Consider the following 27,744-nt stretch of genomic DNA (forward strand, 5'->3'; position numbering starts at 1 on the left):
TTTGAAATGGTTGTCAGAATGTGTACAAACATCCCCAAGAGTATAAATTGATCCATGGCATTTATGTTGCCTCTTGTACAAGATGGTTTCATTTTTGTATCTGTAATAATGGAAATAGCAAAGGGGCAAAATCACCATACTTGTTCAACCTGGAGAGTGAGTTGGAGAACAAATTCAGACTCCTTCAGCAGAAAACAACGAACAATGGACTAGTTTTGGTTTGACAGAATTATTAGTTGATTATGGTAATTATTGTTTACAACAGTCTCAGCATTTTATGCAAACATAATGGGAAAGTTCAAAAATGGAGGTTACACAAATTTGTGTTCGAGAATATTTAATGATACAACCTGCCAAATACAGACATTAATTGAACTCATTCTCACCAAATTTACCTGGAATACTTCAATCATAAAACAATACTAGTTCTTCTCATTCACATTAAAATTAAGATATCAAATTTTATTTGCAAAGCAGTTGGCCTTAATATGCAAAGTTCATTAAATTAAAACATAGAAAGAAATGTACCCTTTATACAATTATGCAGTCAGAGAACTCATATTCTCAGCAGAGAGCACATACCAATACATGTTGGACCTGCTATCTGAGGTCTTTACGATACCACAGTCACATTGCGACTTGTGATTTATACTCAAATGTTACATACATTTACATAATTTGGATGCCTGCGTGTGCCAACCATAAATACTGCTAAAGTATTTTTATAAGTACAGTTACAGGGTCAGCAGCAATGAAAAGCATGTGGTGCAATGCAAAGAACACCATGTAAATGAGTGTCGTGAAATAAGTGGGAATATTTTGCTCTGTTTCATCCGCCAAAGAATTTCCTCTGTGTAGGACAGTCACACTTCAGCTTTCAATCAAAGGCTCCTGTAAAAAATGGTAAAGATGATAAGGTAGATTAAACAGTTCCTAGTCACTTCTATAGTGTTATATATGCGACCAGAACAGCTAACAGATATTAGAGAAAAAGTGATCAAAGCTTAAGATCATTAAAAAAACAAAATTACACTTTGAGAGCTTTGTCCTGTAAGATATCCTCGATGTGGGACGGAGGTTTTTAAGCTTGCCGCTATACAGAGAATCAAACAAACACCAAGCAGCAACGCGGTGACTTCCACCAGATGTTTCACCGCCACACTTTGCTCCTCCTAAAAATAAAATGGAGAAAAGGGAGAAAAGTAAGACAGAATATTATCAAGACAGAAATGAGGATATTCCTCACGAGTGGCACTCCATACCAGAGTTAACATGACTGTCAAGGATGGGTCTTTCTTAAAGTGCATGCTGTAGCAGGTTTGAGATGATGCAGGCAGCTGATTGGTCACTTCCACAGGAACTCTTGAAATATTTGACTCTGATGCAGAGCACTCTGGAGGGAGCCTTTTTAAAAATAACATGAGAATGTATGTTCACAAAAATTGAACCAAAACTAATCACTAAAACCCCTCTTATTGACACAACCAGGTGTGTAATATTAATATTTGAAATAATTTACTACAACAGAACTTCATGGTTAGTTTTTTTTTTTTAAAAGCAATCTTTCTCCAGTTATTTTTTTTTTTAATCTTATGAACCAAGAGTGTCATCAAACATTGAGAGGACTATAAAAAATATATATAGCAAATAAACTTATCAGTAATCTTACGGAGTCATAGGTAGGATGTGTGTTGGAGCCCTTATAGTGAGGCATATGTGTTCACTGTCTTCAGGTAAGATCTCCAATGCCAAACTAACAAGTTCTTTGTCTAGAAAATTGAATAACAAATTGTTAATGAAATAAGGAGAGCTTATTGTCACTTCAAACTGATCAGATAAAAAAAAACAAAAAAAACCTCCAAGCTTAAGCTGTCTGGCTGTTAATGTTGTGAACAGAACAGTGTCTTTCAGCGTCCCAGTTGGTGAGGAAGAAGTCACAGTCAGAGGAACCCGAAGATGCAAATCCGTGACAGAAGAAGAACTTGTTGCACTTATTGATGTTTTCTTATCCTTTTCCTGCATCGTTTGTAGAGGAGCAATTGGGGTGGCGTGGGCTTGAGAACTTGCATTTTCCTTCTCACACAAGTGAAAATTTGAGAAGGACAAAAGTAGAGTATTCCAGTCCTGTGACAAGAATAATGAACATTCATTTCAGAGTAAAACACTGTCTAATCCTGGAATATCTGTCAGAATAATTATAAAAGGGCATTTATAAATCATATTCCTATTCAATTAATTGATTCTAGTATAATGAAAATGGAAAATAAAGTAGACAGCATCCTGTGTGAAGCAACGCAAGTAAAAATATAAACAAACAAATTTAACATTTTTAAACAGAACTAACAAAACAGCCCTACTTTTTGCAATACTTCTTTGGGTGAACAACCTTTTACCCAACCAAGAATACTTTTGATCTTGTACTGTCATATTCGTGGGTAAGATGGATTCCTGACATAATGGATGAAGGTGAATGCGACCTTACCTGTTCTATGTCAGGATTAGGTAGAGAGTGAGAGTAGCTGTAAGAGCTGAGAACGATGAATGAGAATGCAAGAGTTAAGAGGCACAGGAAGAAAGTTACCCCTGGAGGGTTGTGGGATACATATTCTCTAAGGTTAGACCCCTTACTCATCCTCAGGCTTCCGTGTTCAGCTGGGAAAAGGGAAGCTGCAAACAGAAAAGTATGAAGTCATTGAAGCAGATTTGACTAAAGCTCTGCCACTGAATCCTTTGTAGATCTACCATTATTCCTGTCGAACTACTTTCAAATAAAAGCCACTAGAGCCAACAAAACCATTTTTCTTTTTTAAAAAGAAAGGTTTAAAGACGTACATTAAGACATAAAAAGATCATGTCAAGTTGTAGAAAACATGACATTTATGGCTTTTATCTTAGTAGAAGAACTTAATCATTTTTACAACAATATTCAGTATGACTACACTACTCTGAGAGAGCGATACTTAACGTCTGCCCTTATCCTTTTTCTGAAGCAAAAAAAAAATCCTTCAGTAAAACAGCGTTTTTAATATTCCGTTTCTACTCTGGAGACGTGTACTTCCACTCAACAACTCCACTAAGTGCAGTAATTGTTGCTAGCTAAGTAGCTTCGTATGACACTTCCATACCTTAAAACAGCGCCTTTATGTCATTCCAAATATCCGGATATCCTCTGTGAAAGGCATCAATAGAAAGTAGATTAAAGGTCTCCAGTTAGGTTTTCACATTAGCACAGCGAAAATGGCAACGCAAACATAACCACGACAGTTTTCTAGTTTACGGCCGTACATTACCATAACGACTTTGATTAAGTCACATGACGTACCAGCCAATCTGAGTTAGTTGTTTTCGCCAAAAAAAATTGTTGGAAAACAGTCGCTGACAGAACTGAGCCAATAAACATTAACTAAAAGATTTACATGTACATCTCAAAAAGTAAAAAAAAGTGCTAAATATAGTTGAGCTAACAGCTGGTAATACTCCTAAATTTACCCCAGTTTTGCACAGTCGGTGATGATTTGGTGAGCCATGTCATATTGTGGTGTTTGTCCACAGTGTTTTATGAAGTCCTAAGTCAGCACAGCCATCTAGCAGAATATTTTAGAGCACTTCATTCTTCAAACCTGCTCCAGTTTTACTGGAACCAAAACCTATGTTAACCTCTATTCTTTATTGTTCAGCAAATTGAACTGATCAGATCCACAGATCTAAATCTATGGAGTCAAGATGAAAATGAGACACCAGACAACAGTGATGAGACAATTTTATGCAAACAGACCCTGGCCCTGATTAAGTACATTTACATATATTGTAGTCAATGAACATGCTTTTCAGTTGGCAAATATTTCTGTATGTATCTTTCATTTAAACTTGTCTCATATGGTACTCGAGTTTTGTACAAACATAAGTCTTGTTTTTCATCTGCTGTAGGCCATCCTGCCCTCATCTATAACTACGTATTCTGGTCTGTATGCTTGGGGTGGGTAATGGGCATGCCCTGTGCAGGTGATGCAGGTACAAAATCCTAGGAGAAATTTGGAATGACCAATTAACATAGAATGCTTAATTCTGAACAATGGGAAGAAGCTTTAGAAGCCACACAAGAAGGACAACATGCAAATTTAATGCAAAAACCTCAGGAAGGGTTTCAAACCCAAGACTTTCTTTTAACTAGAAAATAGTGCAAAACAAAAAAGAGAAATATACTTCTGCACAATCTCTTCGTGTTTAAAGACTTTTTGAGTATTACCTTTTAAATTTAATTACTACAATACTTCTTTTGAGATTTTAATTTACTGAGATGGCCCTATTTACTGGCCAAATGTTGTACATATACACACACATTTAAAATGGTTAACAAAATGGAGGTATTCTTTAATTAAAAAATATTAAAACAAAAGAAAAAATCATTATAAAAATTAGTAGTTAAAAATTTCTTATCAGGAACACAGATCTCTGTAAACAGTTCTTAAAGAAAGAAGAATCAAATATCAACACTGCAACACAATCACAGATAATGTCTTGTTCCAGCTCATTATTTCCCTTTGTCATAACCTTAAAATTTTCACTCAGATTTTATCAAACCAATCAAGGTGTCCAGGTGACTTTTATAGGCTTGAAAGCCCACACATCAGGGTGTCCCATGTGGACCAAGTTTTCATAAGGAGAAGTGCTCCACTGGAAAGGTGGCACCTGATCCCAGGTCGGCCCGCTGACTGCCAGCATGCCATACTGTCTGAACATTTCGTAGGACGTCAGCTACAAGGGAGCACGCAAAAATTCATGAAAGACAGATAATATCCGAGTTAATTAAATGTCAGTCAAAATCTAAACACATGGAGAAAGAAGAAGTGGGATTTCAGGAAAAAGAAACAGACCTTCATGTCTGTTCCTCCATGGGGTCTCTGCTTTAAGGCACCAAACGGGTATGTCCCATTAGCTGGGTTCAGGTCCGAGCGAGCCGAGATCGCGTTCTCCCCATTCTGAGGTGGATCACATCCATCACACTTTGACAATGGATCTGCTTCAAAGTTATTGTACCTAAAAAAAATGCATACAGGCTGTTAAACCCAATCCATCAGTAAATAAAAGAATGAACCTACTGTTTTGCAAACTTCACCTCATAAGGCGCACCATGGATTCCAAATCTATTACAGAAGTCTGGTTTCTCCTGAATATCTGAGCCCGAGGATTCTGATCCAGAGAGAACCAGGGGCCGTACTTCTCCACCAGTTTATTGCAGCCACTGGCATTAAAGATCTCTACGTAGTACCTTTGGATGAGCATGTATGTGCATAAATCAGAACAAAACAGCACAAGCAATCATATACTGATGATGTTTCGTAACTGGATTCTTACGGGATGTTGAAACTAGCCCAGTAACCGTTCTTCAGGAGCTCCTGAGTCTTATCTCTGTAAACAACAAGTCCCCTGCGAAAATACGAGATAAACACTGCTCATTTTAAATAGATCAATTGGAAATAGTTAAAAGATAATCAGATCCAGGTGAGTAAAAAACTCACGGAATTTGTTCCAACACAACAAAGAGGCCATCTTTAATGTCAGTCTGTCCTGGAGTGAAGAGGTTATAATCCACAATCATCCACTGGTTGTTGTACCTATCAACACAGACGACAGACTGGAATGTACACAGACCTTTGATCAAACAGACTGCAAAGATTTTCACTTATTTAGTACAGGCCTGTGTAACTGATACTCAACTAACTGATTCAGCATTTCACAGAAAACACATGTGATCAGTCTGAGAAAAAAACTGACCTCAAATACTCATGTGACTTTATATCACAGTCAGCCGTTTTAAGCCATTTTTCTACATTATTCCACATGACTGTGTACTGGTTTATTTCATATGCTTTAGAGAGAGTATTCTGTTTGATTACTCAAATACAATTTCAATTTTGCAGCAGTGATGTGAAGGCACGGGCTACAATGGACATCTGAGTGCCTCAATGTCATAAATGAACAATTTACAATTAAAATAAATATTTGTAAAAAATAATAAATATGTTAATATTTATGAAATATGTTATAAATTGACTATACTTAAAATTTCTTAATTAAAATATTAAGTTCTACATCTTAAGCAGCAGTTTGGTGGGAATTGGCCTCAGTGATAATAAAACCATATGTTTATATAAAACTACTGTAGATTTTTTATTTTATTATGTTTTTTATATAATCTATTGTATAACTATAGCTGTGTCTCTTTTTGCTCTTGGACCTGCATACTTTATGGCGTCACATAGTCGTGTCAACTCATTTCTCTCTAAAGTGCTGCTCTCCTTCAGTTAGAGTAAAAGTAAAACAGAAACTGATTGCAATCCACAGTTTTATAATATAAGCAACAGAAACCAAGTCTTACTATTCAGAATACAATGTTTGTGAATTCTTTATTTCCATTTGTAAAACTCACGTTCCACTGTTGTACTTGCTGAATATCTCTGCCCAGTCCTGGCCTGTAGTCGCCAACCGATTAGCAACGATGTTCCGCAGCCATTCCATTACCGTTCCCGTCGGCTGGACAAACTTCCAGAGAGCAGGGTTGCTGTTGCCGATGGTGGTTTCCAGTGTAACCTGCAGGCACAAGACGGATTTAAAAGACAGAATAGGAAGAAGAAACACATTCACACTGGAAACAGTTTTATTATCACTGAGGCAAATTCTCACCAAACCGCTGCTTAAGATGTAGAAGTCGTCTCCAGAAAAGATGGAGCCAGGATATGATGAGAAAGCCTGAGTCCCTCCAGGAAGAGAATTGTTGGCTACAAAATACAAAAAAAAAAACATTATAGAAGTTTTAGATTTTTTCAAAGAACACTTGCTTTCTAACTTGCACCTCCTAGATTTAAGCATTTCATTTAGAAGAGACTCAACTTGTGCTGAAAATATATCAAAGGAAATCCATCACATTGGAAGGCAGGCACTTAATGCCAGCATGTATAAAATAAATTATTCAACGTATGTCTTTACAGCTCATTATTTATGAGGTAAATATGTGCCTTTGTGCATAACTATTTGTATATGTCAAAGACATATAGAAAATTGAAACTTGATACAAATTTGCAGTTGTTTCACATCATGAAGCAATTTAAACATTCATTCTGGCTCTTCAAATACATCCCAACATGCACAGTAAATATAATTATCTTGCCCTGAACACTCCTACATCTTGAAATTAATAAAGGTTTTTATATATTCACTTTTAAACTTGATTTACTACACGTTAACATTACTGATATTTCTAACTCCAAACAGGGAACCTCGCTATGACCAACACACAGAATCAGTAGATTTAATACCTATTAATTACAGCTTAATATGTTGATTTACTTCACACTAAACAAAAATTACATTTTATATGCTGGGGTAGAATCATTTCCTTTTTCTAACCATTAATTTTATTGGAAGCGACACACAAAAATATTCATTCTTCAGTTTCATTTTGAGGTTTAGACAGCAATGACCACAATGAATAAAAATGCATTTTCAGAGGTACCTAATGGAGAAGTTTTGAAGGCGAAGATGTACTTCTTCATAATGCGCAGCATGGCCTGGTAAGTGTTCCAGGTGTCATGTGACACCAGCAAATCTTTATTGTTTGGCAGCAGTTTAATGAGCGCAGAGCAGGAGCCAGAACCAAGGAGGCGAGATTTGCTGGATTTATTCAGCGCCGACTCCAAGTCTTCAAGATCTCCACCCATCTGGAAAAGTCTGGTTGTGAAGAGTAGCAGTGGAAAATGTGAGAAAACAGCAACATAAAAAGTTGATTGTTTGGCTCAGATTTACGCAGCATAAGCCAAGAGCTTACAAGAAGCCAAGTGGATTGAGGTTGAAGCGCTCAGTAGGAAAGTACAGCTGACCATAGTAGCCGTCTTCAAGACCTTTAAGCTGCAGCAGCGCCAGACGCACCTGAAAAGCAGAGATAAATGCTAAACCAAATCTAAATAAGAGCAAGAATAGGAATAGTACAAATATTGATTACTACCTGGTGCCAGTAGGGTGAAGCCGGCTGCTTCTCCACTTGATCCTGAACCCACTGAAGGTTGGCTGAAATAAAAGTCTTAAGGCGCTCACAGTAACTAGATTCAGACGTGAAGGGCCCACAGTAATCCATCAGGGTGTTCATCCAGTGTTTATAAATGAGCTGAAACAATAATATGCAAAATAGTTAGGGAAAAGACAAAGTATCTGACCTTTTGTCTGAAAGAGGGCCAAGCTTACTGTAGAAGTGACTGAAGCCTCAACGGCACCAGCAGCATAAGCTTGGATGCTGTCATTGTACTGACTGCTGGTTGTGACCTCCAAAAAGGACCAGCTGACATGAGAGTATTTGAGAATAAATGGAAATACAAATTAAACAGTTAAACTTAAAGATCTTCTTACTTTATCAAGAATTAAAACATATCCAATCCATTTCCATTCGCCGGTCTGCAATAATCTTTTAGTCCCCACATCTCAGTGATATTTTAAGTACCTTCAAACTAGTTCTTGTAAACAAAGATTTCAAGAAAACGGGATTTATCCATTTTTACACATCCTAACTAACTCTGACATTTGACTCAACAAAAAGCTTCTAATTTTAAGGGATCATGTACAGAAAAAAAATCTTTGCACACTTCATCTTTGTCAGGCTTAAATGTTTTAGGATAAAATAGATTGATGAATTTAAGTCCTTATTTAAATGGTTTTTAATTAAACCATTGTATTTTGGGCTTTAAGTTACAGTCTAAACTTTGAATAGATGCTATAAAGAAAATGCTTACTTTCAATGTTCAAGAGACTTTAGTCCACTTGCACCCAGATTACCTTATCGGCTGACTTTATATTTTGACCATTTTCTAAACGCCCGCAAACAGCCAACATTTATTACAAAAATATATTTTTAAAAATTCAGTTTTCTTTACATAAATCTTTACAGCAAAGTTTATTGCTGCGCAGAAATGTACTCCTGATGTACTTCTTTGTTTTCTTCTTGATTATGTTTCTGGAAATAGTAGCTTTTCGGTGTGACTTACTGGGATCATATTAACTCACTCGCAGCATGCCCACGTAAGCCTGAATTGACCTGTACATTTGAACTCACCCTGTTGTGTTGATGGCATCTGTGAAGTTTGCCCAGGCAACATAATCTTCGTGATAACCTTCGACGATTGACAGCTGCCCGCTTCGTTTGTCTATGATCGCTGTTTGGATTTCAGCTCCAGCGGACGCACAAAAGCAACATAATCCGATTAAAATCACAATGAAGCTAAAGGTCTTTGAGGGAGTTTCAGGGACAAACATCTTGTTTTGCCTGGACGCCATGTCTCAGTGAACAAGTCACATGATACCGAGCGATATTCAACACGTGACTTTGCTGGAACGTTTCAGTTTCAAAGTAAAAGCTTGTCTTTTAATCATGAGAATTTCGGTTCTTTTTCGGGATCCGGATCTTTCGACAGAACTATGAAAACAACCCTGCTCTTTCGGCTACCAAACAGCTCTCCTATTCACATTGCTGTGGACATGCATTACGAAAAACAACAGAGAAACAAGCAATAAAAAGAGACAAAGCAAGCATTTAAATAAAAGTTTCTATCATTCCACTTATTGAACTGGCTCAAATGCAACCTATACATCAACGACCTTCGTTGGCAAGTAATAAATGAAAAAAGACAATCAACATCTAGACATTTATGTAAAACTGTTTCATACAAATACATAATACAGTCACAGTAATATTCTTAGTAAAATCATTGCCATATGTTTCTTTATCTCTAGCCAGGTCTCCTTATTTTTCACAGTCCAAATCTCCCCTGTTCATGATTAGGTCCACCTCAGTCTTCAACTCCCCCAACGGTTTCCATCGACTCCAGAATTCCTTCCATGACTTCTGCTTTTCGTCTCTTCTTTGGTAGATCACCATGGAAATGTTCGGCTGTTTTCTGTCTCAAGGTCTCCACTGAATCCTCAGCATCAGCCCATTCCAGCACAAGACGCCTCCCGTACAAATGGGTGCTGTGGCAGAGTGCAGCAAAGGCTTTCTGCAAAGGAAAGACCATTTACAAGCATGTTTACTGCATTTAAGCATATTCATGATTTTAATTTTTGAATTATGTTTCTGAGAATGCACATCATAGGAGAAAAACCTTAGCATCCTGTTTGGTGAGGAAATCAACAAAGGCAAAGCCCCGATGGTTCCCTGAACCAGCTGCTTTCTTTGGAAGACGGACAGTCTTCAGCTCCCCAAATGTACTGAAAATACATTTTATGAGGGAAATAATTTGTCAACACCAAACAAGACAAGCAGAGTAAATAAAAAGGCCGAAGGAGTCGCTTGCGTGGTACCTGAAAAGCTCCCGAATTTCCCTGACAGTGGCTTGGAAGGGAACGTTGCGGACAAGAATCTTGGAGCCTGTTTGCTTCTTCTCAGCTTGCTTCTTCTTGTGAGACACCTCGGCAGTTCTGCCCACAGAGGTAACGCAACTGAGCAAATAGCCACTTTACACAGTTCATATTTCCTATGAATGTATTTTCCATTGAAAGGAGCAACTTACCTTGTGGCTCTTTCAGAAATCTTCACCTCTAGCTGATGATCATCCACCACACAGTGCTGAAAGAGAGGAGAGAGCGCACACGAGTTAGCCCAAATTCAGGCTGTGCAGTTGGTAAGTGGAACCGGTTCACTGAGAATAGGGCATGGGTACCTGCAGTTGCCTAAGAGCCTTCTGTGCTGCCTCTGCTGTCTGATATTGAACAAAACCGTAACCCATGGACAACACGTTACCTGCAAGTTCAAACTACAGGTTACCTATTGATGACACTGAGGATCAGGACAATAAAACTCAAAGAAGAAAAATTGTAGTAGGAAAAGGTAAATTACCAAACATGTTTTGAATATTCCAAATAACATAAAAATAGTAAAAATAACTATTTAAAAAAATTTTTATTAAAAATCTCCTCCAATAGCAATTTTACATGTCCATTAAAACATTATAGCATTATCGTTTTCAGCCTGTTTTTCTGGAATGCTTCCCCTCTTTTGTTTAGAAAAAAAAAGATGCAAAACCTGAGCATACTAAAACCAAAAAACTGCTGAAGGAATTCAGATGGCGCCCACCACTGGCCAGGCCCGTAACAACGATTTTGTTGCCAAGTTAAGTCTAAAATGGATCTGCTTTGGTCTTTGAAGCTCATAAGTTTTTAGTACTTACACCATTTTTCAAACGATCACATCAGCAAGCATGCCAACATTAGGATCTTTGCTATCAATAGCAAACAATACATATGCTAAATTTTAGGGATGCATGGGAAATACATATATAACGTTGATGTCGCACACTGCCTATCAGCAGCCAACAATATTAACTAACATAAGTTTGGTAAAATGCTAAGACAACGCTTTCAAACATACAAACCCTGTACCAATTGTTAAACAGTGTGGTCAAAGCATTATGCTGTGTGGCTACTGCCAGTCAAACTCGGCCAATAAGGACAGTCAAGATGAGTTAGTGTAGATGTTTGAACAAAAGTTATTGTGCCTTAATGCAACCAAAACCTAATATAAGTTCTAATATAAAATTAAGAGTATTTGTGTTTCTAACAATGGACTTTAATATGCTTCACTCATAGAAACATTTGATAGCCCTGTTATCCTTACTGGGATGGGGATCATGGGGACATGATCACTATTAGGGCTGAATCATAAAAACAATGTTTATGTCTACATCAAATATTTCAAATAAAATAAAAATGAAGTTTACAAAAATGAAGCTCCTAGAGAATCAGTTCTTAGTCAAAGTAGGATTCAAGTCTTAATGTGAAATACCTGATTTATCTTTCTTCTTGGAAATGCTGCAAGACTTGACTTTTCCACATTTGGAGAAGATCTGCAATAAATAAAGAAAACAGAATAAAACATCTTAAAAATAGTTTATTTACTATTTGTTTTCACAGTTATGAGAGATGACTTACCTCCTGTAGCTTTTCTTCTGTTGTGCTGAAATTCAGATTCTTAATGAAAAGTGTAGAACCCGGCACAGTTTCTTCTTCTTCTTCTTCATCTTTCTCTTCTTGCTCAATCTCCTCTTTCTTTTTCTCTTCCTTCACTGTCTTCTCTTTATCTGATATTAGATTTTTTTGGTAACGTTTGTTTAGGTAGATATATATTATGGAAAAAAATATACATATTTTTTTTTTAGAAAACAATAAAACCTAAAGGTTGTCTAGTATGTAGACATTTATACCTGTTTCTGGTTTGGCAGCTGTGAACACCCCAACAGGAGCCCACTCCAAATACAGTGGGACATGATGGAACTAGGGTTTAAAAAAACAAAAACAAAAACAAACACATTTTACATGACTAAAGTGGCATGTAAAACTCATTCAGCCGCATGAAAGAACTTTGGATTGCTTTGTTGCTGAAATATGCAATACACTGCCTTACTCTGACACCCCTAAATAAAATATATTGCTAGCAACTACCCCCAGAAGTAACCTAATTAGTATTTGGTTACTTCTTTGGTATTTGTAAAATCAAATGTGACCTTATAGCAAAAAAAATAAAAATAAATAAATATATCAAAGTTTGCCACAAGACCTGCAGGGGACATGACAAATATGTGTAATAAGGACTTGAGCTTTTCAGCCATCACTCTATATATGACAGAAAATTAACTCTGAATTTCATTGTGAACACAGTATTCACAGTGACAAGTGGTGGCAGCATCATGCTGTGAGGATTTTTTTTTCTAAGAGGAAAATGTACAGAGCTAAATACGTCCTGGATATAAAAGCCTGCAACAGATTTTAGACTGGGGCAGAGGCTCATCATCAAGCAGAGCGATGACCTGAAACATATTGTTGAAGCAGGGCTATGGTTTGAGTATAGTCATGTTAGATTGCTCACCAAGCTTATATACAGTTGTATAGTTGTATCTGTGGCAAGTGTTAAAATCCATGCTCACATAAGCTACACACCGAAACTAACTCCATCTGAGCTACTTTGCAAAAAAGATTTACCCCAAAAGAGTTAAAACTGGACTATTACTGAAAGGTGGCTCTATTCACTCAAGGGGTCTGAATATAAATGTCAGTCACAGTTTTCAAATTTGTATTTACATATATAAAAAATGGTTCATCATCTTCATTCTACTTCACAATTATGCACCACCTTTAAGAGTCTATCAGCTAAAATCAATAAGCGATAGATGTGTGATGTAATGCTGTAACGTGTCAAAATGTGAAAACATTAAAGGTGTAAGAGTATTTTGAAAGGTCTTACACACCTTGCTGTAAGCTAGCCTGGTGAACGCTCGCTTGGCTTCGGTTGGCTCCAGGAACTCAATGATGGCGGTGAGTCCCGAAGGCGGCAGCAGAACTCGACCCAAAGAGCCGTGAGGCGAGAAAAGTTCTTCCAGCTCCGTCGTCGTCACTCCAGCAGGAAGGTTTTTTACCAGGATCACAGTTGTACTCCTCGCTGCTGCTGCCTGTACAAACATAACTGGACGTTAGCAGACATGTATGGATGAAGTATGTATATTCTCAGATTTTGTTCTCATAATTACTTGACTGAAGGAGTCTAGACAAACACTGTTGTCCAGCAGGAACTGTCGGGTCTCCTGGACAATCTCAGTTTCTCCAAGAGCCATCCGCACTGCAACACTTCCCTTTGAGTCCTTTGGACGATAATACAAAAAATTGTTTACTTGTTAATTAGTTTTGTTCATGCTAACAACTAATATAATGATTTAGCATAAAGCCCCCAGACATAGGTTCACTCACATGGTCTAAGACTTGGCTTTTTGTGGTGTTATATTTTTCAGCAATGGTATCGGCCACTGCACTTGTACCCAGAAACAAGGAGTTCCAGTTGTGTGAACTGGAAAGAAAGAAAATTAGCGTGCAATTTAAAACAGCAACCAAAATACTTGAACACAGCATGTTACATTGTTGTTTACCTAGAACTCGAAGCTTTATTTTTAGCATCTTTCTGTCGTTTATATGATGAAGAACCAGGACCACCAGATTCTGAAGACTCAGATTTTTCCTTCTTCACAGTGGAGGGAAGAACATGAAGCATTCTACCCTAAAACCACAGAAAACACACCCATTAAAATTCAGAACCAGGAAACCTAGAGATCATTCAGAAATAACAGATGATATTTTTACGCTTTTTTGACGCCAAAAGGAAATTTTAAGATACCATTCTCCAAATTGAAAAATTAGTTGGTGTCACACCTCCCTAAAACAGGCACTTTTACCATTTGTGTATGACCATAATCAAACATAAATGCCTGTCTGTAGCAGTGAACAAACAAAAAATCTAGTAAAAAGATCCTCTATCAAGGAGCGTTGGGTGAGCTTCATGAAGGTAAATAGGTAAACAAAGTCTCTCAACAACTCACAGGTAAGACGCAAAAACAGCAGTTTATCCTAAGACAGAGGTCCAGTGGAGTAAGACAATCAAGGATAGTGTTTGTGAAACTAAAGTGCTTCAGGTGTCAAAATTTGATATTTCAGTGTAGTTTTTAATTTTTACATGTCTGCCGAGAACTAATGAATTAGTAGTAGTTCAGTTAAATCCTCATAATAACAACACTGACTGAAAAGCGGGACTTTCAGCTGCTTCCATTCACTGCCTCTGAGTTTACATGGCCACTGCCTTGATAAAAAAAGCCTATCTACCACAGTAACAAATGCTGGTCAAGAACAGAGCAGATATTACAAAGTCTGAGTTCTCATATAATCCAACATCTTTCTGCTCTCTGAATAATTTCTCATGTACATCTTCTTATGAGCTCACATTAAAGACTTTATCATCATTGTCCTCTTTTGGGAACTGATGCCTCAGTTCAGAGTCCTGTCCGTAACATTCACTCTCCTGCAACTTCAGTTGTGTTCTCTGATGCCTTATGATCAAATTTTTTGCTTCATGCTTAAAAAAAAAACAAATTTTTCAATTTTAGGCATGGAAAAAAAATGAAATTATTATCTGCATGTAAAAAACTGAACAAGAAAAAGCATAAAAATTCCCCTCCAAAAAAACCAGCTCATCTAGACGTCCTACCGGTAATCATTTTTAAAAAAAGTAACAAACAAATACCTGAAATATATGTCCATCCAACTTTGCAAGAGCTACCACAGCATTTTCTGGTATCATGTAGGTAACAAAAGCAAATCCTTTAGGTCTCTTGGTCAGATTGTCAATAGGAAAGAGCATCTCAGACAAAGGACCTATAAAGTACAAAGAATCAGAAAACATCTAGCTGAGGAAAAAAAATATTAGCAGGCAGAATTTAAATAATTATACGTGTTCTTTAACTCACCATATTTAGCAAAAAGCTCTTTCATCTCCTCTTCTGTGCAGGTGTAGGGAAGGTTTCTGATGAAGAGTCGACCAGACTCTGAAACATCCTCCTCTTCCTCATCCTCCTTCAGCTTCCTGGTGAAGTTTCTGTCAATTTCTTTGTCATTTTTGTTCCTCTTGCTTTTCGCCCCTGATGAATCAATGCGGAAGACTTCGATGTAACGACCCCCTGGAGAGCAATCAGGGATGCTGTTAAACCAAGACTACATTCAGATAAACTGATGCAGAATCACAAATAACATCAGGCAAGTGTATGGACATACGAGTAAATATGGATAACATATTACAGGGTGTGTTTAAGCTAATTGGACATCTAGATATTTAAAATAGATTTTAAAAACGGCACAAAATCTACCTCATGTAAACTAAACAAAAACTGAAGAAAAACCCTTTTAAAGTTAAATTAAACTTTTCTGATAAGAATAAAAGTAGGAAAATTCCACATTTCTTTAATTCATTTAAACTGGCTAAATTCAGACACATCATGCAAGTGTAAGGTCTGAAGAGCTAGATGTTTTCATGTATCACATGAAGCGCAGATAATTCTACTAAACTTCTATATAGATTCAGTATATTTATTTATTAATACATTTTATTTGTTTATTTAAGGATCCTCACTAGTTTCTGCCATATCAGAGACTGTTCTTGGAGTTAACCCACCAAGATTTCAATAAAATTATACTTTTATAAAGCTCACAAAAAGCTCTTTTTAGTGAGAATAAAAACTGTTTTACTACTGCTCCAGCCCAAAATTATTACACTTACTCTTCACCATGTTTCACAATCATATTCCACAGCATAAAATAAAAAACATCAAAACAATACATAGTGCAAGGGTGAATAGTGATGAGACGGGGTCTTTATCTTTACAACTCAGGATCTACAAACAAATCTTGCATTGAGTAAAATGACAAACTGATGGCTCCAGGTTTTGTCTGGAAGAAAACTTTATGGTACATCACTTTTAAATGACAGAAACTTTTTGTTTTGATAAAACTCTCAGAAATGGCAAATACTACCTGTTTGTATATTGGCGGTGATTAATACAATCGTAATAGTTCCAGATTACTTATTTATTGACTTCTTACCTATGTAATCTTTGTTCTTCTTCAGAGCCTTTTCCACTTCCTCATCAGAGTGCAAGTCCACATACACATAACCTAAAGGAGCCACATGGAGCTTGTTTGGCATACGGACCTTCACATTGTTTAAACAGAAACCATATATATAAATGTGTAATATATACATATTTTTTTCCACACACCAGTTCTGTTTCCAGTTTCGTTCCTCCCGATCCTGATGGCTGCAGGCCTCAGCGGAGTCATAAACTCTCGGATTTGTTGCTAACAGAATTTAACATGAAAAAGGTGGAATCATAAATACGGCCTGTTTTTAAAGCAAGACACTGCCGGTGATGTGGTTTAACTCACCTCTTTTACATTAAATGGGACTCCTCTTAGCTTCACTGTGAAATCTGTCGTCGGCTCCATCTGAACAAAGAAATGTGGTTTTGTACACAGAAGTTCAACCAAATGATTATATCTACGGTGTTGTTTCACTTAAATATACCTCCTGTTGGGCACTTTGTTTCTTATTCCCAGGGAAAGGTTTAGGCTTTGAGATGTTTTCTCGTTCACCGCTCTCATAGGCGCTGTCCCCGTGCTGAAGAGGACCCTCCTCCTCCTCTTCATCAACTTCATTCTCTTCGTCACTCTTCTCCAAAGTTTGAGCCACCTTGGAGCGCAGGTAGTCCATATCCGACAGGCCAGACTTCAGGGCTTCTTTAGAGGCAACTAAAAACACAAAGATCTTCAAATTCTAATGGAAAAGAACAATTTGACTATTTGTACTAAATTTCAGAAGGAAAAAAGAAACAACCAACCCTTACCTTCATTATCATCATCATCATCATCCATTTCATGCTTCTCATCCTCTGACTCGTCTGAATCAAAGTTAAGGTAATCATCAGAGGCGGGCTTTTTCTTCTTCTGCTTTTGTACACCTCCAGAGTCAGCCGGATCCTGAGCCATGTCATTTGCCCAGGTCTGGGCCTGGCTGCGGTTCTGATGCACTGACATAAACTCATTAAATCCATCTTCTGCCTCCAGCTGACACAGCACAAGAAAGTGAATATAAAAAATTATTATTCTGACAAAAACAGTGACAAAAGCATCACAAAGCACTCGATTTTAGTGAGTTCCAACATACTACAACTACTGTTTAAATTGTTTCTACATCTAAAATCTACAAGTAACAAAAGTAGCTTAAAAATTGTCATTTGATTTGTATTTTTAACACATTTTTTTGTTTAATATCTACAGTTTAAGAGTTAACTGGAAACAGTTTATTTTTTTATTTTTTTACTCACATTTCCCAGGGCACTCCGGGTTTCCTTTTTTCCCGTATTTTTCTGAATTTCAACACAAACAAAAAACATACAGTACAGTTTACTCTGAAAATTTTTCACAAATTAGAGATGCACCAATAGATTGGCTCTGATCAGTGATTGGCAGGTTAAGTAATCGTTCCGTTTATGAGAGGCATCAAAAATGAAAACTCCTACAGAATCCCTTCAAATGTTCACTGAAAACTGCTTCCTTTCTGAAGGAAGCAGGAGTGATTTTTTTTCTTTAAAAAAATGACACTTGTAATGAATTCTATTAATTTTGGTGATTGTTGCTTTACTTGTGCATCCCTTACAATGAGATGTTTTTCCTTACACTCAACCTTCCACTAACATTTTCTGCAAAGATTCAGCTTTCTTAACAAAGACATTTCCTAAAACTGAATTTGGGGTTTGCAAACTTTTCGTTTATATTCTGATTTATTGAGATGCTACAATAGTTGTTGAATTAAATGAGCATATGTGCAATAGTCATTAGAAATGAAGCCAAATCCGGCCTGTAATCTGTATTAGTGAGTGAAAGCCAGACAGATTTGATGGGGGTGTTTTCTCCACATTCCAGTCTGAAATGCCCTCTTACCTTCTTTTTGTCTGTGGAAGCAGCAGCAGAGGGTTTATCCTGCTCTGAGCTCTGGGTGTGCTTACTCCAGGCTTTTCCTTTGGTGGGATCTCCAAACGCTTTACACATCTCCACCTACAGGTAGACGAACAGCCTGCGTGCATGAATTAACAAACAATACACCTATCTTATTTTTAGGGTTGATGAAAAACTCACCGTTACTCTGGATGTGTCCACGAAACTCTTATTGAAATGTTTCAGCGCTCTGCTCGCATCCTCCTCGGATTTGAAGCCCACGAAGCCAAACTTTCTGAACTTTCCCTCTTTGGTGAACTTCAGAGAGCAGTCTGTGACGGTGCCGAAAGCAGCAAACATCGACCTGAACCTCTCCTCCTTGAGCTGGACACGAGAAAAACTATTAGTTTTAGATTATCTAAAACTAATGGTTTTATCTATATTTAACAGAACGCGTTCTTACTTACCCCGTTAGGCAGGTTTTTAACGATAAGTCTTGACATGGTTTTTGTTGTAATACGACTAAAACAGTCGGAATAAAGGTTTTAAATAAATGTCAACAAACCAGCGTGGACAGGATATCTACATCGCCATATTGACATGAGGAGGAAAGGTTTCGTCTTCTTCCTTTTTCTGCTTCTCTGTGGTTCGGCGGTGATTACCGCCACCTGTTGGTCTGACGAAGACACTACACTCTGAATGACCCCTTCCGCTCCCATTAAACTAATTCAAACCGATTTTGCGCTCCTCCAAATCAATTCAATTCCAAAAAATACTTTATTGATGGTGTGTTGGGTAGATATAAATAAATTAGATTGAATTATTCACCTCTTCCGTTTCATTAAGGTCCTGATGAATGCCATAAGCAAAAATGCTAAAGTTGTTTGATAGTATTCCAAGTGTTTCAAGAGACTTCACCTGAACTGATTCTGTTGACAAGATTTCCTAAATCTGGCCGTAATGGAAGAGGGGCAAGTAATGCATCGAAAGTTTACATGTTTACAAAGCAAATATGTAGAAGAAGCCACTTTTGTACCAAAGCTTAATTCTTCAGCCTCCACTAAATTTCACCCTGAACACACCATCATCATGATGAAACATGAAGAAGGCGGTATAGTCCGGCTGTGGGGATGTTTTTCATTTGCCCAAACATGGAAGTTGGATGGAGTTGCTGTAAAGATGGATGGAGCTAAATACTGGGAGGAAAAGCCTTGGTATTGGGTGGAGATTGACCTCCCAGCAGAACAATGGGAGGCCAATCTCCCATTGTCCTACCCTGCTGTATGCTGTCTAGCATACGCAGGTCAACAATGAAATAATTGAAATCAAAACATAATCTTGAAAATCTGTGGTAAAGCTTGAAAATGTATGTTCATGGCAATTTACCTGTATCTAATGGTTGAACGTGAGCCTTTTTGCAAAAAAAAAAAAAAAAAAAAAAAAAAGAATGGGCAAAACTTTCAGTCCCAAGATTTGCAAAGCAGGTAGAGAAATATCACTAAAATATGCAAATGTAGCTGCAACACTAGGTATTTCAACTATGGAGTAACTTTGAATTTCAATAAAATATACTTAAGTTTATGGTTGTAACATGGCAGTTCAATAAATCTGAACGCTTTTGCAATACATTATGTATTAATCTTTAAATATTTAGTGTAAGTCTATTTCTACTATCAGATATTCAAGATCTGTTAATTTATCTCAGAGTATTACATGAAATGTGGCCTTTAAAAGATCCAGTCTGGTGCTTAGAACTGCAGTTTGACAAATTATCATAAATAATAAGCAGTTTTAGTCCTGAACAAAAACTGCTACACTAGTCTGGTATACACAGCTCTAAAAGAAAGATAATTTATCTTTAATACAATAAGTTATCATCATAAAATTTTTTATTTTATTTCTGATATAAAATGTTAGAAGCTGCTTTAGAAAGGTTTATATACTCTCCCTTTGTAAAATGAACTACCCATAGTATATGCTTCCTGAGAACTTGTTACTCACTGACTTCATTTTTCATGCCAAGTGAAGCTCATCATTTCAGTCAGGTGGTAGTTTGAGCCCTGCAGTTAAATCAGTCAGCTGTATTCACAGTTTGTTCGAACAACCAACAGAATAACTCCTAAAGAAAACACTTTACATAAAAATATTACGCCATATTTATGCATTCCTTAAATATATAAGACTTAAGTCTTATATTCTCTAGCCTTCGTTATATTTAATAATATCCCTTTATCTTTCCTCCAAAAGTAGTCATGAGCAGCACTTCAGTGAATGCTTTGTTCAACAGATCACATGTCTTCCAAAGGATTATGGAAATGAAACACCAAGTAGCCTCAGTGGCATGCAGGCCTCTCATTGGATACAAAAGGTTGTATTTAATGGGCTTATCTTTATTGTAAAACTGCAGGATGGTGCTCTATGAAAAAGTTACACAAACTACCATTTGGCACAATAAAATCCACATAAATCAACACAGCTTAAGTTTTCAAGAGAAAAAAACCCAAAACTATAATAACATCTTCAAAAGTACCACAAATATATTGCATTATTAATCGCTGGTGTATTTTTCTACAGATGATAACTAGTTGAGCTTGCTGTATTGTTTGAAAACTGGGATCATTTGGAATATATGTATGATTGAATCTAAATTATTTTTTTGTAAAGTGCCTCAGTTATATAAATAAAGCTGAATTGAATAATAAATCTTCATGGTTCGTTTAGTAGATAGGCTAGCTTTGCTAGCTCTAATGCTGAATCAGAGACCCATCATAAAGAAGTAGATATAAGCAAAGCATCTGCTTCATCAGAGTTCGTCTCTTTAGTCCATCTGTACTGGAACTCTTTCTGGATTTCCACAAAGCTTTTATTTTTGGTTTCAGGAAGAACGACGATGATGTAGATTCCCACCGAGAGACAGACGACAAAGAACACTAGAAAGCAATAGTGCTGCAGCCCGATCTGGGGGAAAAACAAATAAATGTCAATGTAAAACATTCAACATTTCAATGCAGACATTTTACTTTCAACAGATATCAAAATATAACATTTTTGAAAGAAAACATTTGGGTAGTCACTAATTAGACATTATAAGCAACCAATACACAGTCATGCAACTTTATTAGTTTACACACAAGTTGGGTTTGAGGTCCGAAAGCCATTTTAAACTCTTACTGAATTAAGACATATTATATAAATAAATTCAGTGGCCAATACGTTTTTGGGGTTAGAAGGCTCCTTGCTAGCACCCTAATTTTTATCTCCCTTCACATTTTCACAATCATATTGAAGTGGGGACTCCAGAAGGGCCACACCAAAATGTTAACATTACTTCCAGTACAATGGAAATATCTAGTCATGCATTGTTTGAAGGTGTAAAAATCCTTTCATAACTACTTTAATTCCATCAGACTTCTTGTGTTTTCTGTCATTTCTCACATAATAAGATTATTGCTCATTATAATTTGCAGTATAGCCAAGCTGGGTTTTCCTGTATCATCCAGTGCTTTATATCACATTAATGCCCCTAATAAGATATCAAGTACTTGAAATGTTGCGGCTTCATTTTGTAAAAAAAAATTGGAGGGATAATAAAATAGTCAAGTTGATATAGATCAGAAGTGAAATGAGCCTAATCCTGCTTTGCGGTGTGGGCCCCTGGATTACACAGCCGACTCACAGTCAGTCAACTGAAAGTCAAAGGAAATCACTGCTTAGTCTAAAATGGGTGTCTCAGAGGGGCCTGGGGCCTTTTCAGTGATTATTGTCAAAATTAACACAATGATTGTGTATTGGTTGCTTAAAATGTCTATTTGAAATTTCCTCACAAAAAAGACAATTATGTATTTATTTTAAACTGACTATATGAACCAAATATTTTCAAAACATTTATAAAACTAAGTTAGAAGTTATTTCTAACACCTACCACAATAAAGGGAAAGAGCAAGCCAATAAAGAAGAAGCTGAGCCAGTTCACTGATCCCGCGATCATGAAAGCTGCAGGCCGAGTAGTTTGTTTGAACATCTCTGTGGTTAAAATGTTTGTTACGCCACCTTTAGAGGACAAAACAACAAAATTAAGAATGTTGCATTACTGATGAAGACACTGAAATAGGATACATTTCCTAAATTACTAACATACCTGGTCCCAAGCCAAAACTTAAGACAAAAGCAAAAACACAAGCCACGCTTAAGTATGGAAAGACTGGACTGACATTCTGTAGGCAGAGAAATAATCATTGAAAAGATGAATGAACGCAAGCCTGACACTGAAATTAAAAAGTTACAAATCAGACTTTTCTTTGAAAGCAAGCAACAACAAGTTTGATATAGTGTGTCACCTCTATTTCAAAATGTCGTAACTACTTTTTTGGTTTGTGTTTGTTTTGGATGGAACACTCCTAAAACAAAGCTTCCACATGTCTCTGGTGACAGGGACAAAAGGCATTAGGCATTAGGCCTGTCACGATAACAACTTTTGCTGTGCAATTAATTGTCTCAAAAATGATTGCAATAAACGATAATATTGTTTGAAGAACTTTGTACACTGATTTAATGGAAATGACGTAAAAATGCTTGCGATTTCCTGCCAAAGATAGATACACTTTATTTTCAGAACAACATTTAACACTGGAACTGATAAAATAAACAAAACAGCCAAAAACAAAAATGAAATGGATTCTCAGTCTCCATTAACAAAAAACGCACTTGAATACAAGTGAAGAGCACCGGAGTTGAGCCTTTTTTCATTCAGTGTCATCAACAGACAGAGAAACAGGCCGGAAGAGACGATAGAGCCGATAATTAAAATGATGTCGATAGTTTTAATTTATCATACGATTAATTGATTTATTGTGCATCGTGACAGGCCTATTAGGCAAGTAACCAGTTTTGTCATGTTTAGCTGTCAAAATTCCTCTTGTTTTTTGCCTTTGTCTGCATTTTCTTTAAGAAACTTGAAAAAGTGTTTACTATTGTTCGGTACAGCTATAACTAAATGCTTGTCATGTAAAGTAGAACATTTTAAAAATACATAGCTCCATTAAGGATGTACCCTTCTGAAGAATTACCTGCAGAGCAAGCGTCACTGTGAATAAAATGCAGCAGATGCTCATCAGTAGGTATCCTCCTGAGATGAGCACTTTCCTTCCAAGAGATTCAACCAGCATACCCTAACAGAAACACAGCATGTCACTAAACCAAAACTACCACTTTTAAGCTTTAAATGGGAGGCATATCATGTAATAGCATCCAGCTGATTTTTAATAGTCTTTCCATTGCAGCACCCTTTATTTGTTTTTCTGTGGCTTAAATCAGAAATGTCTTTAAATATGCCATTCCAAGCTCATACTTACACATGTTAATGCAGTGAGGCATTCACAGGCCCCTGTACCGACGGTGGCGTAAGGTATATTATCTTCTGAGATTCCAGCTTGTCGGAACAAGTAATCGGCATAGAAGTACATCTGCAGTCGACATAGACAAGAGCAAGTCTTTAAAGCTTTGTTTTTGAAGAGTCATTGAGGGTTCACAGTACAGGAAGCTCATACATACAGCATTGACACCATTCAGCTGCTGTGCTATGTTGAGTACAATGATGGTGATGACTTGCCAGCGTATGCTGCGATCTACAAAGAGCTCCCAGGGTTTCTTGGCTTCGAAACCAACCAAATTGTCCTTCTCTTTCTGGATATCCTCCAGTATAATGTCAGAGGCTGCTGAGCCATGCAACTGATTCAGGGCTGCAGACAGAAAAAGAAGTCCTCTGTTCACGTTTTCTCTCACATGGCTACATTACGACAAACTGCTTTTTTTCTTTTAAGAAACCAAAGGTCACACCACGATTTCTTCACGTCATTATGAAATTATCAGAAGGCGCTCACATGGTTTAACTGATAGCCTCTAGCAGTTTTTGAGAAGAATTTAGACTTTCTGCGCAGCACCATCACATGCACCATGTCTTCTTGGCCGGCGACACATGAATTTTTTTTTTTTAATTTGGAATTACAAGAAAAGAAACCACACTTGCATAGAAGTATCTTACCTTTTTTACATTTCTCCTTGTCTCCTCTATCAATAAGGAGGTAGCGCGGACTTTCAGGGAACCAGGGCAGCAACTGCAACTGCAGTAATGTTGGAATACATGTGGTGGAGAGCAAGAGGGGCCAGTACTGTTCTTTACCGAGCAATTCCCTGCATCAATACACAAATATAGTTACAATGGTTTTTAATTTCAGCACAAATCAATATGCAGCAGTAGATGGAAATGAACAAAACAAATATTTCACCAACTTGAGGCCCATCACTTGTCCAGACAAGATGCCACCAGTGAGAAAAATGGAGGAGCCTGTTCCCATGGCACCACGTAACGATGTTGGGGCTATTTCGCCCAGAAACATAGGCTCAACACATAGCGCAATGCCTGGAAGAACAACAAGAGCAATTTTACAGTCTTACACAGGTGTCAGTAAACTATAATTTAACTGAAAAGTTAATTTATTTTAGCTATTTATTTTCAAAATATATTCATTACACTGAGTAAAAATTTATGAAATGTTTGTTCACGCTGCAGTATGAAACTTCTATGAAAAAAACATCTTTCTTTTACATATTTGTTGGAACTGTCACCATGTCATGACAGTTTTGGTATGAGAGACAAAAAGTGTTTCTGCTAACAGAAACATCCAATCTCAGCCAGGAAGAGGATTTTAGAGCAGTCAATCACCTTTCTATGTGGCGCTGCCAAAGATAGGTTAGACGAAAAGGCCAACTGAGAATATTTGACAAGATTTTTGAAATCAAAATGAATGTTTACAGATAATCAATCCGTCTGAACTTAGGCTCTTATGGGCAGATAAATGGTTAAAAGGAGGTTCTACAAAGTACTCACACAACAAATGTCCAGATGTTTATGTGAAATATCTGAAACAATTTCAAAACCTTGTATAATTTCACATTTATGCCCTGCTTTAGGCTGATCTTTTCCATAAAATCCCCATAATGTGCAGTAAAGTTTGTGCTTTTAAAATGATAAAATATAAAAAAGTTAATTAATTTTGCTTTGCATTTTATTTGTACTTAATTGTTAATGTATTTTGCTTGGGTGAGCATAATATTTTTTAAATATACAATTATGTATTTGTGTAATTTATTGGTACAAACTACAGTGTTGACAAATCTTTTTATTTTTAGGGACCTCATATGCTGTTTCAGGAAAAGTCGTGCTCTCATTATAAGCTGGACCAACTGAAGAACCTCACATTCTGATTTTGCATCAGATTTCGGGAGTTCTACTTGTTGTAAATCTGTTCCTAAAGTAAATGTAATTACCTGCATTTATTCCAATGAGAAGACGTCCAATAATGAGCATCTCAAATGAGCCTGCAGAGGAGCTCAGGCCCATGAACAGAGAAGCAAGTAATGAAAAAACATTATTGGCGAGAAGAGTCCCTCTCCTGAATAAAAGACACGAGACAAGAAAATGTAATATTTATACAATAAAAGAAATGTTTCTAAATGTTGTTTTCAAAATTTGTATACCTTCCCAACTTCACTGACAAATTCCCACCAATGGACACTCCTATAAATCCCCCTATGGTAAACACAGACACAATGGTGGACCAAAGGAGTGTAAGCCCATCTTTAGATATCTCTGTTTGGTAACGTTGGCTCCAGGTCTGGTTTATGAAGTCTTGCACATACTTGAAATAAGAAAAGACGTAAATAATAGCATTAACGGATGGAAAATGACACAAATTTCACCATTTTCCTACAGTAACTAAACTCAACTAGTACCCTGTGAAAGCTTATGGATTCAATTAAAAGAAATAAAACTTAGTTACATAATTATAATCAGAAATATTTTCATTTATTTCTTAATGAAATCATTCATTGAAAACTGTGTTTTGAAGTTATGATGGCAAATCTTGAAAATTGACCATCTCAAACAATTAAGTGAGACAAAAAAAAGTCAAAACAGTAAACATTTTAAAGGTGGTGCAACAATGTGCATTATCCATGCTAAAAAATAATTTTTTACCACAAGCTATAAATTTAACTATAATTAAAGCTTTTTCTGTTCCTTTTTTTTCACCGCAAAAATCTATCTTGCAAAGTTTTATTGCATAAAGTGAATCACACTTTGCTTTACCATAAAACATGGGGGACTATTTTTAAACTGCAAACTGACAATATGAGAGTTTATCAAACAAGGAAGCTATTTTATTTTTGCTTTAACTGCTTTTTTTTTTCTTTACAAATGGCTCCTTGTGAAGAAATCCACAAAGTGACAACTTTCAAGGGGACAATCCTGTTTTTCTGTGAAATCCACATGTCCCTGTCTAGCACATAAACGTGGCACTAGTCTGGTCCAATCTGTAGTGGTTCAGTCATGCCACCACGTTGTGGTTAGCAAGTGACTAACACCAATAAAACGGACTGAAAAGAGTCAGTTGTTGGAGCGGCTTTTAGTAGTCACGGCTCTCTCAGAGAATCAAGCATGCGCAGAAGAGCGAGTCACCATGCACAAGAGTTAAATTTAACAATTAACATCTAATTACCTAGTAACCAAACAATTATTATAATGCCGTCGTCTGCAAAATAAAAGGCACAAAACCTCCAACCCCTGGATGGATCTGTCTGTGTCAATGAGAAACATCAGTGATTACCTTAGTGGGCGAATTAATGATCGATATATTGTAGCCGCACTGAAATGTGCCACCTATGCATGTCGAAAACATAGCCAGCAGGAGAAACTTGTTTGGGAACTGGAAACAAAACAGCTGCAGACAGAAAACACAATCTCATCAATAGGATTAAAAATCGTCTGAATTGGTAAAGTTAGACTTACCGCATCAAGACTATCCAGCCTTGACTCTAAAGTCGGCTTACCTGTAACCTTTTTGGTTTTTTGCTTCCTTTCGTGAGCAGAGGCTCATACTCGGTCAAATAATCTTTTGGCATTTCGTTGGCTTTCCTCAAATGTACGCTGTCTTCGATATGAGCGCTGGCTCTCTGCACTGACTTAAGGCGGAAGAAGAAGTTCAGGCTGCTGCTGCTGCTGCTGATGATGATACAACTGACCTGATTCCATCGACTCCCGCAGGGGGCTGAAGAATCACTCGCATTGTCCTGACTATATTGAAGGAATTTGCAATCCAACCACATTCACCTCTCCACTTAAAAAGACAGAAATGTCCACGGTAGATTTATGGTTTCCAATAACTAAAGATTTTCGCATACTTCATGTCTGCTATGTAGGTTGCAGACTGAAGCTGTCTAGCCCTTAACCCTCAGACTTCACAGTAAAAAGACATTAGGGAAAAATTCAATCAAGTCTGAGGCTAGGCAATTAACTTTAGAAAACAGCATGAGATACTTCTTTTGCCCCAACCACAGTTTACCCCA

The 27,744-nt window shown here is 36.9% G+C and overlaps 4 protein-coding genes across 4 annotated transcripts; all 4 read right to left on the reverse strand.

Annotated features, from left to right (window-relative positions):
* Positions 1–320: 320 nt before the first annotated feature.
* zgc:158398 (uncharacterized protein LOC568894 homolog) lies at positions 321–3,319 on the reverse strand. The gene is made up of 7 exons (XM_044112819.1): positions 3,126–3,319; positions 2,483–2,667; positions 1,857–2,124; positions 1,670–1,769; positions 1,263–1,404; positions 1,032–1,172; positions 321–891 (listed from the first exon to the last, which is right to left on the reverse strand). The coding sequence occupies exons 2-7, from the start codon at positions 2,630–2,632 to the stop codon at positions 871–873; spliced, it is 822 nt and encodes a 273-aa protein (XP_043968754.1). The 5' UTR covers positions 2,633–2,667; positions 3,126–3,319; the 3' UTR covers positions 321–870.
* Positions 3,320–3,727: 408 nt separating this feature from the next.
* On the reverse strand, positions 3,728–9,380 carry plbd2 (phospholipase B domain containing 2). Its single transcript, XM_044112818.1, has 12 exons — positions 9,101–9,380; positions 8,239–8,332; positions 8,003–8,161; positions 7,826–7,926; positions 7,514–7,728; positions 6,685–6,779; positions 6,431–6,591; positions 5,520–5,615; positions 5,356–5,427; positions 5,117–5,269; positions 4,875–5,037; positions 3,728–4,755 (listed from the first exon to the last, which is right to left on the reverse strand). The coding sequence occupies exons 1-12, from the start codon at positions 9,319–9,321 to the stop codon at positions 4,585–4,587; spliced, it is 1,701 nt and encodes a 566-aa protein (XP_043968753.1). The 5' UTR covers positions 9,322–9,380; the 3' UTR covers positions 3,728–4,584.
* Positions 9,381–9,675: 295 nt separating this feature from the next.
* rbm19 (RNA binding motif protein 19) lies at positions 9,676–18,965 on the reverse strand. The gene is made up of 23 exons (XM_044112817.1): positions 18,810–18,965; positions 18,544–18,726; positions 18,349–18,462; positions 17,733–17,774; positions 17,253–17,472; positions 16,934–17,157; positions 16,795–16,854; positions 16,629–16,707; positions 16,453–16,524; positions 15,324–15,533; positions 15,101–15,231; positions 13,956–14,083; positions 13,780–13,876; positions 13,563–13,673; positions 13,284–13,484; positions 12,243–12,312; positions 11,971–12,119; positions 11,825–11,885; positions 10,704–10,783; positions 10,554–10,609; positions 10,345–10,461; positions 10,146–10,251; positions 9,676–10,040 (listed from the first exon to the last, which is right to left on the reverse strand). Exons 1-23 carry the CDS (start codon positions 18,843–18,845, stop codon positions 9,834–9,836), a joined length of 2,754 nt encoding a protein of 917 aa, XP_043968752.1. The 5' UTR covers positions 18,846–18,965; the 3' UTR covers positions 9,676–9,833.
* Positions 18,966–20,720: 1,755 nt separating this feature from the next.
* On the reverse strand, positions 20,721–27,420 carry LOC122828666 (solute carrier family 2, facilitated glucose transporter member 11-like). Its single transcript, XM_044112430.1, has 12 exons — positions 27,229–27,420; positions 27,006–27,119; positions 25,879–26,039; positions 25,669–25,793; positions 24,631–24,760; positions 24,383–24,531; positions 23,893–24,080; positions 23,694–23,804; positions 23,409–23,510; positions 22,481–22,556; positions 22,265–22,392; positions 20,721–21,300 (listed from the first exon to the last, which is right to left on the reverse strand). Exons 1-12 carry the CDS (start codon positions 27,298–27,300, stop codon positions 21,109–21,111), a joined length of 1,548 nt encoding a protein of 515 aa, XP_043968365.1. The 5' UTR covers positions 27,301–27,420; the 3' UTR covers positions 20,721–21,108.
* Positions 27,421–27,744: the final 324 nt, after the last annotated feature.

This window comes from Gambusia affinis, linkage group LG03 (assembly GCF_019740435.1).
Source record: "Gambusia affinis linkage group LG03, SWU_Gaff_1.0, whole genome shotgun sequence".
Taxonomy (NCBI): domain Eukaryota; kingdom Metazoa; phylum Chordata; class Actinopteri; order Cyprinodontiformes; family Poeciliidae; genus Gambusia; species Gambusia affinis.